At 43.7% G+C, this 21,450-nt stretch overlaps 1 protein-coding gene across 1 annotated transcript in view; it reads left to right on the top strand.

Moving 5' to 3' along the window:
- LOC128712400 (paired box pox-neuro protein) overlaps window positions 1-18,717 on the top strand; it is a 28,537-nt gene extending 9,820 nt beyond the window's left edge. Inside the window, exons 3-8 of the mRNA XM_053807293.1 lie at window positions 7,047-7,187; window positions 7,337-7,443; window positions 9,568-9,579; window positions 13,802-13,994; window positions 17,410-18,251; window positions 18,334-18,717. Coding sequence (XP_053663268.1) covers window positions 7,047-7,187; window positions 7,337-7,443; window positions 9,568-9,579; window positions 13,802-13,994; window positions 17,410-18,251; window positions 18,334-18,717 — 1,679 coding nt within the window. The remainder of the gene's footprint in view (window positions 1-7,046; window positions 7,188-7,336; window positions 7,444-9,567; window positions 9,580-13,801; window positions 13,995-17,409; window positions 18,252-18,333) is intronic.
- Window positions 18,718-21,450: the final 2,733 nt, after the last annotated feature.

Raw genomic sequence — 21,450 nt, 5'->3', positions numbered from 1 at the left:
TTGTTTTATGCTGTCGATGGCGAACTGTACAGTGGCCTCAACCGGTCGTCACTCCGCAGCCTCGCGAGCTATAAACGGCGAGTTTTATATGAAATGAATGTTAATTTCTTGCCATTTTCAAACGAACTTACCTAGGCTAGCCACCGTTTTTCCCCCATGGGGAGACTGTGGCGGCGCCGGCCTTCCACCACGCACTCCGAGTGGCGCTTTTGCTGCGGCTCATGTTTCGCGGCCAGATCGTGGCCATTAGCATCGCGCCATCTGCAAACCATCCACGCCCGCCGATAAGCACGGCCTGGAGGAGTACTCGTCCGAGGCGGTGGCAGTTGCAGATGACCATAATAATTAACCGGACCGATCCGATCGGATGGTTGCGGCTCATCGGGGCGGGTTGCACGTTGCGATGGTTGCCGACCGAAATGGTAGCGCAAATGGTGCTTGGTGTACATTTGCGTAACGCATCAAGAGTGTTTTGATGGTTCGGGATCGGCATCTCGATTGCATGTCGTTGAAATCGATCGCTACGTTAATCGTACCGCGAGGGATGATTCTAATTAGCATGGTTTTATCAAACGAAGCACGCACTTGATATGTGGGCATGTGTGTGTGGAAAATGATGAGTATTCTTTTGGTAGGAGACGCTGTAGGAAGAGGCAAGATATTGTACAATCTGCACAAGACATCGAAGGTCTTACGGTATTCGTTTCTTATTGGTTTATATTCGAGAAAGCCCAATTTAATGTTATTACATTTTCAAGATGCTCTAAAATCTCTTAGAATCTTCAATAAATAGCTTTACTCTTAAATAATATTATAGGAATTTATAACTTTAATCTGAGTATGGTTAGACCATTGTTTGATGTTGGAAGAATAAAGAAGAAATTAAATTCAATATGTAATCAAATAATTCTGATAAGTATATCTTCAAACAGAAAGAAATATAGATCGAAATATTTAAGGAAGTTCTTCAGTTTTGCTTCATTTTAAGCGTAGACTTTTACATATGTTTGTGCAAGCCGATATTTTTCTGTTTTCCTCTAGATATTATCCTTTAACATTAACAATATTGTAAAGGCACATTAGACATCGAAGGTAATTGATACGTCGAGGGTAAAGGTAGCATATTTATGGGAGTAAAACTATTCCAGGCATACTCTAAAGAATTTTTGAAATACTTGACTTTATGCTGATAGTACAACATTGAGTCTTTCTCGTTTATTAAACTTTATCATCACTTTATCATTTTATTTTATTTTATCAGGAAAAGGACCTAGAAAGACTTGGAACTTTTTTAAGTATTCGACTCTTCTCGTTATCAGTAATGTAATAATGGTCAACTAGTTCAGTACCTATTTCTTCGTATGATCGTGGTAGTTCTGTAGAGTTAAATTGGTAATTTGAACCCAAAACTCGTTTTTGTCCCCGAAACGTGTATTACAGAATAAGTAATAAAACAGTTGATAACGATTGAATATTTGATGTCACATTTGGAATAGCTCGCCTAACAGCAAACGACCTACTTTGTCTTGACAAGTGCATTCTTTGCATAGTTTTGCTCCCAGCCAAAGCCAACCAAACCCAGCCCATCGCTGCGAAACTGCAGTTGCAACTCATTCAGAGCGCGGTATGCAGGCGGGTTTCAAATGGGCAATCATTTGGCGTTTTGGAATTGGCACCAAATAGAGCTAAATAATAATAAAGGTAAAGAAAAAACTTATCACACAGAAGTAAAAACAATCAGTTCCATCTTTCGTACGCTTTGCACCGCCAGAGCCGCGCCAGATTGACCAGTTCATCGCGATTCAGTTGTTCCGTTCCACACCGTTCGCATACCATTCATTCATACGGCTGGTGCCACCGTTTTGGGGCTTGGGGCTGTTGTTGCTTTTGTTTTTTGGTACTTTAAATTATTTCCTAAATGAGCATAGCGTACATCTCCGGTACCATGCCATCCACCGCCAGCATCCGGCGTGAGTGTACCGGCGACAAGACCCACCGGCACCTGCACATGGCACCGTGCATTCCTTTTGCAGGATCCGATCGAAAAACGGGCCCCCTTCGTAATGAAGCCATATCAGGCGGCTCGGTCGGTATGTTTGCTTTCCGAGCACACCGGTTCCAGTGGCACGCACACATACACACACACACACGGTATGGACAGACGGGGTGGACGAAGCCGTGTCGTCGATATTAAAAAGCATAAACATATTTCCCGGTTTCCGTTCCGTCTCGGTCGATGCAGCGAGAGGAGGTTGACGAGAAGAAGGAGGGTGCGATGGAGGAGGATGGGAGGGATTCATTCCAAACTAGGGAACTGACGGGAAGGCGGCGTAAGCAAGACATCATAATTATATCCCATCAATCAATTCGCACACCACATATTTCACCTTGTGATGGTATTTTGTTGCGCCTCGTAACGGCATTCGTCGATCGTTATGATTGGGAGTTTTTGAGGCCGTGCGCTGAAAATGTGTCATTACACTGATTTCCACGCAATCGCTACTATCCGCTGCGGGCATTCGCGCATTCGTGGTTTAATTTGGAACAAGGCAAAAAGGCTGTCCGCTCGATATCCTTCGCCTGGTGAGCTTTAGCGATTGATTAGGGATGCATCGAAACGGTTCGTGCTGAGTTGATCTTTAAAAATCTCAGTGTCGTTCCGAATTCGCTTCGAGTCGCGGCCGGTGATCGTAAAATGCTCAGCATGGGATTCATCAGTGCGAGCAAGATGCGAATTGCAGCAATCGCATTTTTTTTAAATGTTTGTTCCAAAGCCTTTTCTTCGTCGTCTTTTTGCCCGGCTGCAACAAAACTGCACCAGAAACGCATCGATGGCGATCATGGACGATCTTTGCTCATTATCGATGCTGTCGCATCGGGTTTTGGTGCGTATGAGGGCAGCATTGTAGAGCGGATGGTTAAATTTTTATCACGCTTCACGATCACCGCGCGAACGATACGTGCAAACGGACGATTGTTGCACCGTCCCCGGTGCATACTGGCTCCGGAGCAGGGTGCCGTTGGGCATCAGGGGTGGAGGAGTATTTTTTTTCGATGTTGTTCCTCTTCAATGGGGTTAAGTTCTTCACCTCACCACCACGTATCGATATGATTTTATGCTTCCAGTAGGTTGCGTTTTGCGACGGTTATGGTTTATATCATGTTTAATTCATATCGTCAGCAACACTCAGCCCCCAGGACAACTGGTCGAAGTGGTTCGGATTCGGTGGTAGGATTTTAAGCAACAAGGAATTTCAGATGAGCGCAAAGGCAAAAACAGCAGTACGTAGGTGTGTTTGTATGCATGGAAGGCTTTTTTTGTGCATGGAAATATATTTTAAAGTAGATTCGTAACTCCGTACGATGTCATGCCCGATCTGACCGAAAAGAGGTGAAAATCTTGACACCAAAGACTTTGCTTTATCGGATGTTTGTTTTACATCGTATAAGTGCACACAAGTGAACGTGCAAAGAAACCGTTTGTTTGCAATAGGGTAGACAACGGCAGCATTAGAATAGAAATGAGATGACTTCAATGCACGACATACATAGGAGCTCCGTCATCAGTTGCGTGGTAATGCGCCGTGTTTCCATAATATCGGAGGAACAGCTGAAAATTCCAAGCATCACTAAAGGAATCATTCATTTGCCTAAACTTCTAAATCTACCAATGTCCAAGATGTTTGAAGTTTTGGCAATGGTTTTTCACTTTGCATAAACATAACCGACGGGTATGTTCGTAGGCCCGAATTTGTCGTATCAATATTTGGTTTATGCTGGTGGCGACCACACTGACCCATACATTTGCAGCACATCTTCCCATTTCTAAGGGCCGTGTCATTAGCTAGTAGCCTTCGGGAGATGCGCTCCTCGAATGGAATCAAATGTCAGGCGCGGTTCGGTTTCGTAATTGTCTGGCGCGATCGGTAAGTATGCAATTGGGCGCTTCTTTGGACCATCCTCAAATTATGCGTCTGTCGCAGGTGTAATCAATGATTGGTATGTGTTTAAGTGCACGGTCGGTATATGCTCCCGTACGATGCGAGACACTTTGGCACAGAAACCTACATCCATGGGGCTCTTCCTTCTGCACGTCCCAATTCAATCAGTGAAGGTCGAAATTGGGAACTCTGTCTGCCAGCAGTTCGGGCTGACAAGATTTGCACCTCAGCTGCTGGGCAGTGGAATCCTCCGGTGGAAGTATTGCCTTTCCTGTGAGAGCAATTGGGCGTATGTGAGCCTGAACATATAATTACAAAGCATTACGAAGTCGCGTGCCTCTCATTTGTTCGGTTTGGAAACATGAAGAGGACGCCGTATGTGAGGTAGATGGGAAAAGAAGAAATGGCAAACACACACATTGGCAGCAGAAAAGCTCGTGCTTTTGCGAGGATAAATGGTTTGGCACACTCGATAAGCACCGACGGTAAAATTATGGAACACGATCAATGCGCAAACCGACGGTATGAAAGATATACTCCAACTTAGATCGTACAATTTGTTAGTACTTTAATTTGTAATCACACTTTACGATAAGGATACTAACCGTAATGCATACACTTTAGAACCAGGTGCTTTCTGGCGTTTCTGAGCGCGTTACAGGGTGTGAAAACGACATCCGAGGAAAGTTACACCTGGCAGGATCCCGCCCGGCAGTTGGTTACCTCCGCTAATGTGTCAGTGCGCCAGTGCGCCAGCAGCTCAACCTGATGATCCCGATGTTTCCCTACCTCAGTGCCTCATTTCTAACCCAATTTCGGTTTGATTGAAGTAAATGCACTTTGATGCGAGGTTAGCAATTTTGTCATTAGCTTTCGTTGCAGGTGTGTGTCTGTTGCGCTTTGGGGTGTTTTATTTTGCTCCTTTTTTTTTGGGCTGTACAATCCCATCCTGCTGAATGATTTTGTTCACTGCACTGCGGCTCGAACGTGACGGTGAATGTTCAGAACGTGGCACGTGACCGAAGGATGACTTTAATTATTGCACAGCCTATAATTAGGTTGATGTGAGCTGATGGGTTTAAGGTAGGAGTTGGGTCACAATGTTTTGTGGCAATGGCAATGCAGTATGGCAGGTCCCGTGTCGGACAGAACGTTCATTTGCAGTGTGGAATGTAAATAGTAGAAAGATTTTACATGATATCCAATGTCAAACAATAGCGGTGAAGAAAGCAGTATTGGTGGGTTTTGTAAGTTGCGCACACATTGAACTTTTGTACTCAAGAAGAACAACCAGGACGTTTTGCTACGTAGAAGTTGGTAAATACTTGAAGTTTGTCGATTTATAGACATTATCAATCCGTTAACTATGTCCTTCTGGTGGACTTATAAACACCATCACTCCATCTTAATTTGACCTTTACGGGGCTGGGTCGTGTGGTGTCATTATAATGGCAAGATCTCATTAGTTGTGCGATAGTGAGTTGATCGTGCAGCTAGTAGAGCTCATCATTATGGCGGCTCCTCCAGTGTCCTTTGTGACATACGATGCCAACAATCCTTCTGATCACGTTAATCCTTGAATGACTGATCCTTGAAAGCGGTTGAAAGAGTTTCAACAGTTTCAGGCATAGTTCGTATCTCAGGGGCGTATGTGAGTACTGCAACTATATAAGTTCTTTATACTTCACATGTATATGAACATCATTATATAAATAATTGCAAGAGGAATAGGGAAATTTTAGAGAAAACATGCTTCGAATAACTCGAATAACATCGGTGGCTCCTTACTACGGGAATGGTTTTACTAATAACGAGCAAGCAGTTCTCTCTAGGCTTAGGATTGGTCATTCATGAATTAAACACGGCTATTGGATAACAAAATCAGATCCTTCAAAATGTATCTACTGTGATGACATAATAACAATTAGGCATATCCTAGCAGACTGTGAAGGCTACAATGAAGAAAGAATATTGCACAATATTGCATATATCGATGAAATCTTAGGGAATAAAGAAGAAAGAGAACGAAATGTTTTGCAATTCATAAAAGCTATTGTTGTTATTTATGAGCATAAAAGCTTCATAAACAATTGTACCAATGCAATCTCAAATGTAAAGTACGTTAAAGTAAAGAGACAATTGTCAGCCAGAAGGTCCAAAGCCTCTATAAAATTAATAAAGAAAAAAACTACATAAATGAAAAAATGGAATTGGTAACCATCGTTGAAGTTTGGTGATCAATCCCATTTTAGGATTAGAACATATCTTTTCGAAGATGTTATCTAATTTTGAACAAAATGCACACGTTGAAGAGCGAATCTCTTTGTATTCTGAAGTGTGGCAGTTCCAATTCGACTTTAAAATTCTCAAACCTTTCGAATATAAAGTGTTTCGTTTTCGAATCGTTCACCATTTCGTTTCGAGTCATTTAACAGCGGAACGTCCATCCGAAAACCTGCCCGATGACATTCCGCGCCCGATATCTCGTCACAGTGGAATCATTCCGTGGGAGCAGGAAAGCAAACATTGACAACAAATTCCATCCGCCGGAGCATTTCATAACGCAATTATATTTATGACAAAGCACCGAAGAAAACCGGCGGCGCACGTGAAAATTGCCAATTCCAAGAATTGCCCTTGGCGGTGCAAATTTGATCTCATTACCGGGTGCTTGTATTGCGTGAAATTTTGTGGTGTGAAACTCCCGAGCCCGTAGAACGCCCGGACGCTCTGGATTGCATAGCGGTTTAATTGGACCCGAACGGGGGTTTAATTTCCCCCTCCCCAGACAAAGGGGAATTGAAAACGCCGAACCGAAACCAAATTCCTGCCCGGCACATTCGAAGTGTGTGTTGTTTTTGTTGGTTTGTTTGATACTGGAAGCTCGCTATTTTTGTCAACCATGCTTTTATGTGCGCCACGGCTCCTGTTATCTGTGGTGCTTTGGGGAGGCGAGAAATCGATCGATTGATATCGGCCGCATCAGCGGAGGCTTTTAAGGCTTCCGTTTTCCATTGTCCGTATCTTGAGTTATTTTCTTCTGGAAGTAGTTTCCCGCTTGCACGTTATATTTACACTTTATCTATCTCCCTTTTTATGCCGTAGGCCAAGCGGGTGTCAACCAGCTGGGAGGAGTCTTCGTCAATGGTCGACCCCTGCCGGACATTGTCCGACGGCGAATCGTCGAGCTGGCGTTGATGGGTGTCCGACCGTGCGACATTTCCCGGCAGCTTCTTGTGTCTCATGGTAAGTACGCGGGTACTATTCCACTCCCCACCCAGGAGCCACTTATCGAGGCCACCTGCCGTCACCAAGTGGAGAGAAAAAAACTAATTAAATCGATAGATTAACCATTGCTCGTTTCGTTTACCGTTCCGATTGGTACCTTTCCGCAGGATGTGTATCGAAAATTTTGACCCGCTTCTACGAAACAGGATCGATAAGGCCCGGTTCGATCGGTGGCAGTAAAACGAAGGTAAGTACACTACAGCATGAAGAAACCGTACGAGGGTGAGCTATCGGAAATGCGCCATCTTAATTATTCCTGCAACGCAACAAACAGCGTTCGATTCGTGTTGCGGTCAAATCGGGTGTTCGTCCTGCCGGTTCGGAAAACAGACCCCCAGCATTAATGAACTGTGAAGGAAATTCTCCGTGGTGGTAGGCCTGATGTGGTACGGACACACTTACAATTCCGACCACTTTCTGGCACATCCTTTTTGCGCCTGGATATGAAGGCGAACGCTGGGAAAACTCTGTCGGTGGCGTCATGCACGAACAGAAAAGGGGGAACCCTAACAAAATGGATTCCTTTCCAGCCATCCTTCCGGCCGAGGGAAGGACATTGTTCCGACGGGCCAGTCGGAAGGACGCTCGGAACAGGACTAATTGCGTGTCGTAAACAACTTGGTGTTTCTCTTCGCCGATCGCCACCAACCATTCCAACGCCCCGTCGCGCATGTTTTCGGCACGTTTAGGTAGAGGTCTTCGTGGTTTTTTTTTCTTTATTGGAATGAGAATTGTACAAAAACTACAGCACCTAAATTGAAAGCCCGATCGGAAAGGAGAGATAGCCCCGGCGGGTCGTCGAATCGAATAAAGGATAATTATTTATAATGTGAACCAATGTGTCACTGTCATGTTGCGTTCCGTTGGGTATGGATCTGGTTCGCTGTCCAGTCGAGGGGCCTCAAACCTCCATTTTCAAACCAGGGTTAAAGTGCACCAGTGTGGCATGACCGTTGGAAAAACGATCTCCATTGCAATGGCACGCTTAGATCGTTCGCTTACGGGGTCTATCAAGATCTGCCCGATGTCCACATATGGTGAACTGTGGTGAAATATGTAATAGAGCAATTTTCAGAAGAAGTTTATGACATCTTGATGAACTTCATGTGCATTTATTTTATTGTTTATTGAAGTACAATTATATGATCGTTTTGTGGATCTTTTTATGGATTGTAGTTATTCCTAATGGGGCTGTATATTGTGCTCATGTGGCAAAGGATTTATTAGAACTTGCATTAATGTGTATGAAGAGGATTCTGACAAATGGTTATGTTGCTTTTAATGATGAGTTATTTCAGTGGCGTCATTATTTAAGTTCCTATTTTTAGTACATAAAGATGGTCTTACAGCTTAAGCTAAATTATACTGATAGCGACACCGGTCTCCACACGATTAAAGCGTTACCAAATCCCAATTGGTCCTAATAAAGTTAGGCAAGAAAAGGTAGAACAAGATCTTCTAGTAATTCTAGCCCCAAGTTAAAATACGTAGGATAGAGATGTCAATTAAACTTAATATAGTTATGGGATTGCTGAAAGGATTTGTTTGCATTGCTACGATTCATAGCTAACAAACCAGTTCGACAAATAGGTAGCCTGTTATGAACGCTCATCACCTGTAACGAGAGCTGTTTTCCGTCTGGCCATGCTCCACCGGAAATATTGGTCCACTTATCACCCACCATATCGCAGCGTGTTGGTTCCCTGTTTGTTTGGCACTACGATACGATTTGGTGCACCCTTCGGAACGGATGTATTGACATCATTACACACCGTATTGGGGTTGGGAACTTGGGTGTCGTGCGCCACCGGTTGGAAGGGTTTGATTGATGATTAGGGTAATAATGTTGACATGAATCTAAATGTCCTAGAATTTATTTAACACGCTACCGTATGAATGTGTGCTGTCGGGAAATAGAATCTGCGAATATCTTATAGATGAGCAGTTATTTCTATTTCAAATGTTATGTTTGTGAAAATTAAGTATCATTGAAGAAAATCTATCGAAGGACTTGCAGATACACCAAATCGAAAACTGTGTTCGACGGATCGATGATCGTTCAGTCTAGCTTACCAACCATTACACGTTCCTGCTCAACGGTTTGATTTGTTTGACCTCGCGGCAGACATCCTACTGATAATGGAGTTTGTTTATCACATCATCCCCCCCCCACAAACCAGGAGATGATCCCCGGGTGGACGTGGGAAAATTGTCACATTTTCCCCGGCAGCAGTACACCACCTAATGAAGTTCGTTTCGGGCAGACAGGCCCTGGCCATGGACAGTAATTATAAATCACCGGAAAAGTAATCATTCATTTTTTCGGGCTTTTGCCAAGTACTTTGCGCCAGCTACACATTTCTCCCACACGCTTATCGCACCAACGCAGTTGGTACGCAGTTCGAAGCGGGAAATAATTAAACGGTAATGATAATTGGATGTGCTTTTGGGGGTTTATCATGTTTTTTTTTGAGCGTACCTTCGCGATGCAACCGAATCAAAGTGTTGATGTGTGTGCCCCGGGTTTTCCACTCGGTTCTGGTACGAAACAGCTGCATTTTGGGGCGGTTTAATTTATGCTAATGCTATGGTTATTTTCCCCCCATGTTTTTCCTGGTTGGTGTTTGGAGCAGCATCGTTCGGTTGTGTCGTCCTCGGGGCGATGCTGTTGCCACGCCGGTGGTCGTACGATGTCATGTTCACACCATCGTACCGTTGAAAGACGGGGGAAAAAACAGGCCTTCACAAAGAGGAAACAAAACGGAACACAGTGTCCGCGATCCCGCTGATACCCGACGACAGGCTTCCCGGCTCCGGGCGGTCGTTTTTCTCTTGCATCTTTTCCTCTCGGGTGATGATTTCGGACCGATAAGCGTCACTCATAAAATTCAATTTAAATTTACTAAATCGCACTGGCCAACAGACAGCACCGGACCACACGGTAGCACTCACCGATCTGTGGCACAGACAAATCCCTTACAGGGACGAATCCCGGCACGATGGTATCACCGAGCCGATGAGCATGTTGTATGATTTATGGAGGTTTTGCTGTAGCATACCGTTTACATGTTCCATTTCTGGTTGTGTTAAGGTGTTTGAAAAGGGGGAGCGCGATTTTCTCACCGGATTCGGTTGCGTTGTAGCAGTAGAAAGGGACAGGCGCAGTGACATCGCGCCAGCATCCGCGGTGGGTTGAGCTCGCGCGAGTTCTTCTTTGGCGGTGTTGGCGGTCTTGTTGGTGTCTTTATGCGGAGCATAACTCCTCCTTTTTTCTCAAGGAGTTTGAGCTAGAGTTTCATGCTCGATGTTAAGGTTGAATGAAGTCATTGAAATAAAAGATTTCTTTCACCGGAACATTTATTAACTGTGTTTCTGTGCGTTACTTTCTTCTACAAGTAGGGTCTTAATTGACTAACAAAACTCAAAATTTTGCATGTCATGATATAAACAATTGTTTTAATTTGTTAGTAGGCAATATTGGACTAATTTGTAGCTAATTTTTTCATGGTAAATATGACATATTCGGATTGAATAAGAGCCTCGAAGTATTTATACACAAAAGATGAAACTGAAATTGACCTAATGATCGGTTAAGCACACCGAAGATGTTTATTATTAAGGGTTTTCGAGTTCAGTCAATTTCTGGATTTAGTTCAAGTTAACTTGTAATTTGTTGAGATAAATCTACGTTTCTGAAGTTTTTTTTAGGGAAATTCAATTACGTTCAAAGTTTACTCATTTGGAGGACGCGTCCACCGAGAAATCATAAAAATGGCACAGTATTAATTTCATTTTGAGCAAGACCCTATTAAATTTGTCAAGAGAATATTTGAAGTATTTTACATCTTCCATAGCATATTCTAGTTCAGCTAGTGAATCGAATAGAAAAATTGTTCCAAATTTGCCATGTGAATTCGAAAACCCTGTAATCTCTTCTTAATTCAGTAATTGTAGGAGATAGTATAAATTCCTGTTCAAATTACTCCTAAAAGATAGAGAGAAAGAGAAGTTGCGACTAAACAGATGGAGATACTGTAATTAATTCCAAATGATAATTAAACTTAATTATCATTTCTTTACATTGGTTCTCTTCTAAGTAGTAACTCTTTATGCTATAATAAATGTGAACTATTGTTCATTTTATCGAAACGTAGCTATAAACAAGAAGAAAATGCCATTTTCTTCACACAAATGCACAACATGTGCTGCTCCAAGCCATTTGCTGCCTCATTGGCTAACTTAACTAATGAATTCAGCGTAATTCTGTCTGACAGTCTAGTACATAGCTTACATTGATGTTGATCGCTGTTGATAAAATCGGGTAACCCAGCGCCTTGCCGATTATGGTTTGGCCCATAACAAATGATATACTATCATCGCCGCTCCATGGCCCAGGCATTGCCGTGCAATATAATGATCATGGCGCGGCGGTCTCCATAAACGGTTGAACCCGGTCGCTCAGCTGCACGAATCTCACGCCAAACGCCCCGCTGAAGGTGTTAATAATCTTGTAAAATATGCATAGACGCGAACCATCCCCGCAGGATGATTGTGGCGTTCCGATACCAAAACCCACTGGACTTGGTAATGGGCAATCATAAAATAATTTTCACTGTTTTCCGACAAAACCTTTGCATTCTCCGTGGTCTAAGCTTGGGTTTCGAGAGTGAGGGCGAGGGCGTCGCAAGCGGCATGGTAGAACGTTACAAAATATGCATGTAAATACCCACACACCTGTGCCACGGGCATCGGCAAAACGGACGTGTCGATTATTTCATTTTACGACAACAAATCGCGTCAAGGTGAACCAACGCCAAGATAGGGAAAAGAGTGACCCTGATCGAATCGTAGATCGATTGCAATCGAATAGAACCGCACATTCTGCATTCCCAGACGAATGGGTTGTGTGCTGCGCCTGTGCAAGCTGTACAAGGGTGTGCAATAAAACAGGACGAAGGTAACAACACTCGCGGTGATGAAACAATGAGATTGCAATTAAAGTTATTGCCACTCTACATTTGCATACAATGGTTGTGTTGCAACTCAATCGAAATTAATCGCCCACTTGATGCGGAGCGTCCTATTAAAGATATGTTTTGCGAGTAGTTAACCTTATGCAATCAAAACTTAACACTGAGCAGCGTGTATACTAATTGTAATGGGACGGGTGAACTACATACTACCTACCATTTTGAGCACTCGGTGGTGTAGTGCGCCTCATAGCAAAACCAATAAACTACTCGTTAGGGAATAGAGTTGAATCAAGCTGTATTTTTAACGATTCTTTCCTGGACAACGCTTCAAGGAATTGTCCTATCCTGATGGATACCTGTAATGAAAATCGGAATTTACTTATCTCCATGATTGTGAGCACCTTCGGAAATACTTCCTCAAGCAGGCTTTGGCCCACCATCTTTGTGTCCTTGTTGGAAGCATTGACTTCGTGAACTTCCTCCCCGGGGAAGAGTGTTTCCGTATCAACCCACGTGATAGTTAGTTCCGATTGCATTCGACGGGCTATTTTTAGGGACTTGATAACGATTAAAAGCTCTGTTCCGGTATTGGAAGGCGTTTCGTTCCTGAAGGTCGGGACCGATTGGCGTAAATTACGGTTGATGCATGAAATTTTCCTTCCAACTAGCGGAGGGATATCGGTCGTAAATGGTTTTTCTAGCCAACGATCACGCTTTTGAAGGGTTTAAAGAAGGGTCTCCTGAGGTTACTAATTTACTCTGAGCGTAAACCTTGGCTTGTTATCAACGTTCATCGAGAGGTTTCCTCTGTGCCTATTGTTTCAGCTTGTTTCAATTTTCCCGACAATAAAGTTCGCTTCGCCCTTTTGCCAATCTCGTAAAACGGAGCGATTTATAACGTCCGGTCGGCAGAGTGAACGGTTCGGTCCGATGATGCATGGTGTTGATTATCCATCGTTGGGTTTTTTTTTCGGGGACTATAAATTCTTACCCGGTGGAACCCCCATCCGTAAACTACTGCTAGAAAATAAGCATTTGATGGCGGTGTTTTTATTTTTGCTTTTGTGCCGAGTTCCAGCAACAGAACTCACCTTTTCGGCACGTAACAGTATTAAAGGCGTAGATTTATAATTGAAGCTTATGATTGATGCTTTCACAGCGAAGCGAAACGTCTTACAACGGCATCGCAACGACAAATTACTACCACAAATGCGACAAAGTACAATTTATTGGTGCAATTTCGCGGTCGAGTACGATATGGTTGCTACATGCTTATGATTTCCATAATGGAGTGCAAACTGCCGATGATTTCCCGCACACCCGCGCAGGGTTTGCGAAGGGTTTTTGTTTTTTGCCAGGTGCTGATAAGGCGTTGAGAGAGCACAAATTTATGGTGGCAATATACTAAATGACCACACCATACGCCGTCGATGCAACGTTCCATAGACCGTAGTCCGGCCAGCGGGGAAGAATTCCGTGGCCAAGTTGGTGGCGTTTATTACCGAACACTCGATGCATGTAGCAATTTTCTACCCCCCTTAACTGTTACCCATTACTAAGGATGGTGTTCGTTTTTTTTTGCTATTATTACCATTACAGCAAGTGGCAACGCCGACCGTGGTGAAGAAAATTCTGCGCTTCAAGCAGGAAAATCCGGGCATGTTTGCATGGGAGATCCGGGATCAGCTGCTTTCCCAGCGGATATGTGACCCCAACACGATACCGTCGGTGAGCTCGGTGAACCGGATACTGCGGAACGGCGGCATGTGGACGGACGATATGACTTCGAATGGTAAGTACACGGTTACGGTGTCGATGTTGCATTACCGTGTCGGCAGGCACTGGGTTTTTTTGCATGTTTTGTTGCATCCGGAGGGTGTGAAGTGGCCAATTTGTCGATGGTGATTAGCAGGCATGTAAAGGTTACAAAGTTGTTTAACGATTGTTTGAAAGGAATTCAATTACGGTGCAGGGGAAACAAAGAAACAAATCCAAACAGTCAAGGGCAAGCGAAACATTATAAGAATAGGTGGTATTGGTTTTTGACCTGAGAGAAAAAGTTCTTGTTAAATAGGGAGATAAAGATGCTAACTAGAATTTAGTCTCAATTGAACACGTAAAGACATCTGCGGTAAGATGGAATTCAGCAACTTCCAAAGATCTTCCTCAATCAATGCCTCAAAGTTATGTGTTATAGACCTCAGAGATACCTCGTTTTACCAAAGTATTGCCAATTTTCATAACGTATAGCTAAATAAGCAATGTTTAGAGCAGTTTAGCAAATAAAGATCTTAGGATATTCCAGAATATCTAGGATTTTACAAATCAAATAATCGAAAGTCTTTATATCATGCAGTATAGATATATACTGGAAGTGTGAAGGCACTGTGCAAGCTACTGATCTGATGTATGATCTTCAAACTTTAATTTGAGTTAATTAAATAGCTATAATTGAGCTATAACTCCTTGCATAAGATTCGGATCCTTGCGGAATCTAATACGAAATATGTTTAGCGTCAACAGTTCCGTCGCTTCCCACGCTATCAAGCAAAGATGTAATCAATATTTAAGGTCTGCAATAAAGATTTATCGATCGCAAAGATCATTTTTGAAAACCTCCCTCAAATGGTACCCGATCACTCTCATTACAAGTTTCTTCACCCTTAACTTACGCTTCTGCTGTCACCCGGCAGCGGGTGAAAGCAAAACCCATTGATTGATCGTTGACAAGCTGTGCGAAGTCCGCGCAAGGTTTCAACACAGCTTTGACAGCTTGCACTAATTTGTGGTGCGAAAAACCCATCACTTAATTTTCTCATTACGGGCTTATCAGCTACGATCAGTGGGATCGTAATTTTAACAACATTATCACACGGCCACGAGACCACCGGTGCTGGCCGTTTGCGTGAATATTCGCCACCACCGGTGCGTGGCGTGTGAGCATGCACCGCAGTACATCGAGATGACAAATTTGTTGACATTAAGCGGCCTATTAGCAGTGTATGTTTGCGCACTTTTTTGTAGTTAATTAAATTTGCATAATTTATCCGGGGTGGCCGTGTGTTCTTAAGGGATGGGAGAAAAATAAAACGAAGGGTTCTTAGTGACTCTGGTGGTGCCTTTGTTAGTCATTTTTCAAAACAGTCCATTAACGCAGACATCATCATCATCATCGCCGAACATGATCATGATGATCATGCGCTTATTTCACTTAAGAAACGTTACTTACGGCACCCGAAAGGTGTCCTTACGCAGCACACGCCATCTCGGGCGGGAGTGCGTGTGTGTGTGCATGTGAGTAATGGGCGCAGTGGCCGCAATTGATGTGTACTTTTGCGTACACACTTACGCCCCGGAGGGGAAAGCGTGCGCCTCACGAGTCCTTTTGGCGGTGGGTATGGTCGGTCGTGTATGATGCATTACCACGATAATGAGCATGTACGTAAGTGCGGAGAATGTAATCATTCAATGAGCACACTTTTACCACAGTTTTTCCTCCCATTGCGCCAGATGCACTTTCGCATGGAGCTACGAAGAGAGGGAGTTGTGTGTGTTGCTCATCCTGGAGGGTTATTTCAGCCTTTTGCTTTCAAATTGGTGGCAATCGTTGAGGATCGTTGGCTGCCGTCATCTTCAGCTGGGCAGACACGGCCGAGTGCGCGATCACTGCTGGATGCAATTTGATAATTGCACTGCGATATGAACCGGTAATGAGAGCCCTCTTGACAGACAGTCAGTCAGTCGGTCAGTCTGATCACGGACGCAGGGCAGTCAATGCATCGAGTAACGTCTCGTCCATGTTTCGATTGTAGATTGCGCACTTTATTAGGTCACTTAATCACTACTCGGAAGAAATACAACTCGCTCTTGTTCGCCGTTCTTTCCCGAGAGGCAACGCGAAACGAAAACAGAACGATGTTTCGGAAGTAAGCTTCCTAATTGAGCCTTGCCGATCGCACGGGTTGACCGTTGTTTGGTTTACGAAGGGAACGTTTTAGACGTGTTTCTTCACTGTTCACTCTTTCTTGTGTTTGATTGTCTTATGCTTTTCGGCACTGGACACGAACGCTGAAAGGATGCGCGGCAAATAAACAGCTGTAGATGGCGCGTTGGAGCTTCTACTGGCCTTTCCAGACGCATTCGCATTCAAGTGCGCGATGGTGCGAAAAGAAGGCGCGGAATCGGGTGTGCGCACTCGCATATCCTTTCATCATGATTTTTATGCAAATTCCCGCCACAGCATGCATCTCAAGGTGCCAGACGGAATGAATGGGCGGCTGTACCGGTAACCTATCGTTAGGCAAGGTGTGGATATGGAGTGAGTTTGTTGCTTCCGAGACAATTTTCGCTGCTGTGGAAGGGTTTTTTTTTCCTTTCATGCGGAGTGTGTTTAGATTTTGAGAAAATCAAAATTATATACCAGCAAAGATTAGAGATCAAACGCCACCGGGTTGTAAGGTGTTTGCGAAAGAGATGAGTAAAATATTTCAAGGTCGAACTGGGATTCGTTTTCATGGTGGACAAAACATGTTGTTGCATATGAATATGTTTTGTTTGTATGGTTCCTTACGGGACTTAGTTTTTTCAGTTTAGTTTCACTATTTTTTATTCTTAGCACTAAAAAATTAGATATTTTTTTATTCGTACTCCGTAAAAGTTCATCGTGAACCTAATAACTTAAGATCTTCGTAAACATTACAAAAATTATAAGATTTATTCAGAGAATAACATGAAAAATTGAGATTGATTGAATTGAGAGTTAAAAAAAAAGTATTATATTTACTCAGCCATTGAGGCAGGGTTCCCTAGAGAATGTTCCTCAGTAGAAGTCGCCAAGCGAATATTGAGTCTTTGAAACCTTTGACGTAATTACCAAAACTTTTCCATCAGCTTTATCCTCGGAGTCCTTGGAGTGTCTACTACTAGACCTTCATCATGATCAGTTATCTGCATTAGAGATCGGATCGGGAACTGTGGGGAACATAAAAATGGAGTAATCAATTGTTATGAAAAAGTTGTGAAAATGGCAGGATGTTGTGGAGTTTCTAGTGGAGTTCTCACTTCGTCAAGTACATTCAGTTGTAGTTGAACCAGATGAATAAAGTTTTAGTCTTTCGACATGTCTCATCGGTATTTTGTACTAAATCAGTACAGTTTATAAATCTTGTTTAATCACAATCGTTCTCTGTGATTCCCTTTTCTTACAGAACAAATGCTCCGCGAGTCTTCCCACTCGTCCGCCGCCTATATGCAGTCCAAAGCGATGTCATCTCACCCTCTGTACAGTCAAACGCTCGAGCAACATCAAGCCCTGCTCAACCAGTACCGGTACAGTATGGCCGGAGTGTCCCCAGACCACACCGCGAAACACCCCACCATGCCCCACCATCATTCTCCGTACGGTTCGCCCCCGGGTGCACCGACACCAATGGTGCAAAGAACAGCGGCTGTTAACATAATCCAGCACGAAAGTCTCCCACCGACCGGAAACACCAAATCCACCGAGCACCACCACCAGCAATCGTCACCCCATCAAACGCAACCCCTAGCGGCGGGGCATCCACACCATCACCATCTCGGTAAATCATTGCCCTCGGTCAGCATGCCCGACCTTAGCTCACCGAAAGGGGCCGACTCCAAGAGTGAACCTTCGTCCTCCACCCGCTCCACACCGACCAGCGGCACGCCGGTGTCATCGATTGCACCCGCCACCGCCCAGATGCCATACCTTCCGAAACACTGGATCTGGAACACGAGTCTGTTCTACGCAGCGAACCGTGGAGTGGGACAGCACACGTCGGGAGCAGATCCTTCGAGCGCTACATCGGCAGCAGCGGCGGCGGCTGCGGCAGCCGCAGCAGCAGCTGCAGCTGCCTTTCCCCATGGGTACTTCACGTACGGCAATCCTTTCGGAGGCGGAGCAGCATTCCAGGGTCAAATTGAACCGAGCTTGCGTAGTGACACGACTGCTTCGAATGCTTCGTCCTCGCCGGTACAAATCACCGACGTTAACAGTGACGACTCTTCGGACAACCACGACGATCTGAGGGTGAGTTGATATCCCGTTCCATGAAGTTAAAAGCTCGCGAACAGCGTTCTAAACATATCCTCACATTTTACTCGCATTGCAGACGTCCATCTCGAAGAAGCGCAATCCGTACTCCATCGAGGAGTTGCTGAAGAAGCCTGAAAGCAAGAAACAGAAGATCGACGATCGAGTTACCATCACCTGCGTTTCGGATGCTTCCGGCAAGGTTCAGACCGAGTCGCTGCTCGATGACAAATACCACTACCACTGCTCACCGTCTGTGTCACCGTCCAAGTCGTGTCCGTCCCCTGCTGCCACGCCGGTCACTGCGGTGCGCTGCAAATCGTCCTCCGACTACCGTTCGTCCTCATCGCCACAGTCGGTCGGAGAGGACTCGGAAGGCTGCAGCATCGTTTCGGCGGTCGTCCGCTCCAAGCTGACCGATACCAATAGTGAAAATAGCATCAACATTGAAATTTGTGATTAACTTCTGTTCGAAGGGAGTAGAAGCGTGCTATGTTAGGCGTAAGAATGGTTGGAGAAAATGGTGCAAATTGTAAATACCACAAAACTAGGGCGACAGAACAAAACCCAGTGAAATTTTTGCGCACCAGCAACGGAACGGAGAAGTCACCAGAAGGGTATCATCACTTACTTCAGACAGTGAGCTAGGAATGGTCCGTTGCTTGGTAGCAATAGTAGGAAGTATTTGTTAGAACGACGATAAGATTAATGCAATTGTTTGTAGCGTAAGTTAATTTATTAACCAACGATTAGGTATTGATTGTTTTTTAGGGTTTAGTTAACTGTAAGATAAGCAGACACACTCACACATACACTTCATTTACACACGTACACCCGTCGAAAGCTGTATAATTATTGTACTGTTTAGCAAAGCAATAAACTGATTGTGTGTCTAAGTGAAAAAGGAACTTATTTTCAGTATTTTGATTTGTGTGTTGGCTTTTTGTTGGATTTTTGTTTTTTTGTTTTGGCCCCGTATGTGTGGAAGGACAATGGAGATGTCGCTGTCATGAGAATGACACCGGACGACCCACCCCGTAAAATCCTTCAAGGTCGTCCACATGAACAGAGGAGGCCTGGTAGTCCAAAATTTTGATGGAGTGATGGCGTTGATGCGTCTGCCAGAAAGGCCGGGATAAACGATTGGCAGTCGAAGGCGCTCGACCGTAAGCGGTTTAGAGGACTCCTGCAGCAGGACAAGACCGCGAAGCGGTTGTAGCGTCGGATAAGTAAGTAAGATTTGTTTGTTGATGACAGTTGGCTATTTCGTTCTGTGCTGGGTAATTCAAATCTTAGTTGCTTCACACTTATTTTGAGTGTTTAATTTGTGTACATAAATGAGATAGATTTAAACTAGCAAATATTTCAACCTGCTTTGTTAAAACCATTACTCGCATGTAATGGCGCATGTTCGCAGCCATGAAATGGCCCACAAAATCTATCAAATAGAATCGCCGGAATTAGAGAAGATTTTCAGACTGTTAGATAAATATAATATAAATTCGTAGAGAGGTTCTGAAACTTCGTAAATTGTATGATGAAATACATAAATATGAGCTTTTTCCTTAACGATTTCCACGGATAATCGGTATTCGATGTATTCTGTTAAATTTGGCTGCGTACTGAATTGCATATCGGACGCAGCCGCTGCACGTAGACATCGTGGCTTGTATGCAAGGTATAAATAGGGAGCATACAAGGTTGTAACCAATATTCACAACCCTTGTTTTACCTTCGAAACAACAATGAAATTTTATTATCTCGCTAAAATTGGGTTTTTTTTTTATATCAACATGGCAGTTAAAAATGTAATTAATAATTCATTGTTATTTTAATTGTAATGCAACTTTAGTTTGAAGAGATTTCAGTGCATAAGCAGGTGTGCGTGCCAAAACGTATGCTAAGTTTGGCCTTTAGCATTACGCTTAAAGAAAGCGTAAAAATTGAACAATTTTATTAACTGTAAGAGACGTAAGACAGAAGAGTGATCGGGAACGTTCCCAGTCTCTATAGCTGAGCCCTGATATGATCATTATTTTTTCGCGAATTTAACACACCGTAAGAACCGTGGCTGACAGATAAACTGAGTGACTAGTTTGCCAACCAGGAAGATACTGGCTAGAGCCTTTCTGTATTAGTTATTAGAAGACCCATACTAGCACCATAGTTTCCACTAAAAGAGGATCACGAAGAGGAGGATGAAGACGATCGAATAATCTCAAAACACCACCCATTTCTTTCCATGCCACAAAAGAAAGTCAGCACTCCGATGATTATTATTTTAAAATTCGTATAATTTAAAACTGTCAACAAGTAAGGATCCCTCGATACATTTCGCTTAACAAAACCACATCTAGAATGGAAGGTTGCCTAACCCGGCTGTGTCCTTAACTGTTGCCCAACTGTTGTTTCTTTTGCTACCAGACTCGCGATAGCAGTCGGGACTGAGCAGCTTCTTACATCACTAATATCCTGCAAACGTGCAAACGAAGACTTCACAATGGCACGATTTCGTAATAGTATACGTGTCTATCGTTGTGTACGTTTCCATGGAGTTGGCGCTCGCCAGAAAAAATGCCAGAAAAACTATCTAGGAATGGACGTAAAGTTATTGCTTTCGTTGTGTGGTTTTCACTCTCTCTATTGCTTTCGTTATTCGGCTTCCTCAGTCACTGCGGTGGAGGCAACAGTCTCGCTGGACACAGCCACGTTATTCAACCTTCGGTTTGTTTGTGTGGTGGCATTGTTGAAGCGTGCCTGGCATTCGACATGTTTTTTTGTTTTACACTTTACAATTAAAACCCTTTACTTATACGAGCATCGTCTAACACTGAGCTCTATGCAATATTCGATCAACCTAACAAACTCCCCTTACTAGTCACTGATCCCTAGCTGTATGTACATTATATTGTTTCCGCTACGTTAAGATTTGTTTATTCGATTTTCAGCCAACACGAGTTGGTTTATGTATGTACAATCGTGGATACTCCATTTTCCGTTTGAAACTACTTCAAGGTAATAACACTAATAGTACGCAGCCATATGTTTCGTCCTTTTCTTCGTTCTTACTATTGCTACCGCTGGCAAAGGAGGAGTTACACAGTGAGGGAGGACAACTTAAGCCCCGAAGTAAAACGTATAAAAGTACACTAAGAACAACGTACGGGGATGATGGATATTGGTTCTTCGGAAGAAG

The sequence above is a fragment of the Anopheles marshallii genome, chromosome 3, assembly GCF_943734725.1.
Source record: "Anopheles marshallii chromosome 3, idAnoMarsDA_429_01, whole genome shotgun sequence".
NCBI classification, from domain to species: Eukaryota; Metazoa; Arthropoda; class Insecta; order Diptera; family Culicidae; genus Anopheles; species Anopheles marshallii.
The sequence above is the reverse complement of the archived record's forward strand: the minus strand, read 5'-3'. Positions and strand labels throughout refer to the sequence as shown.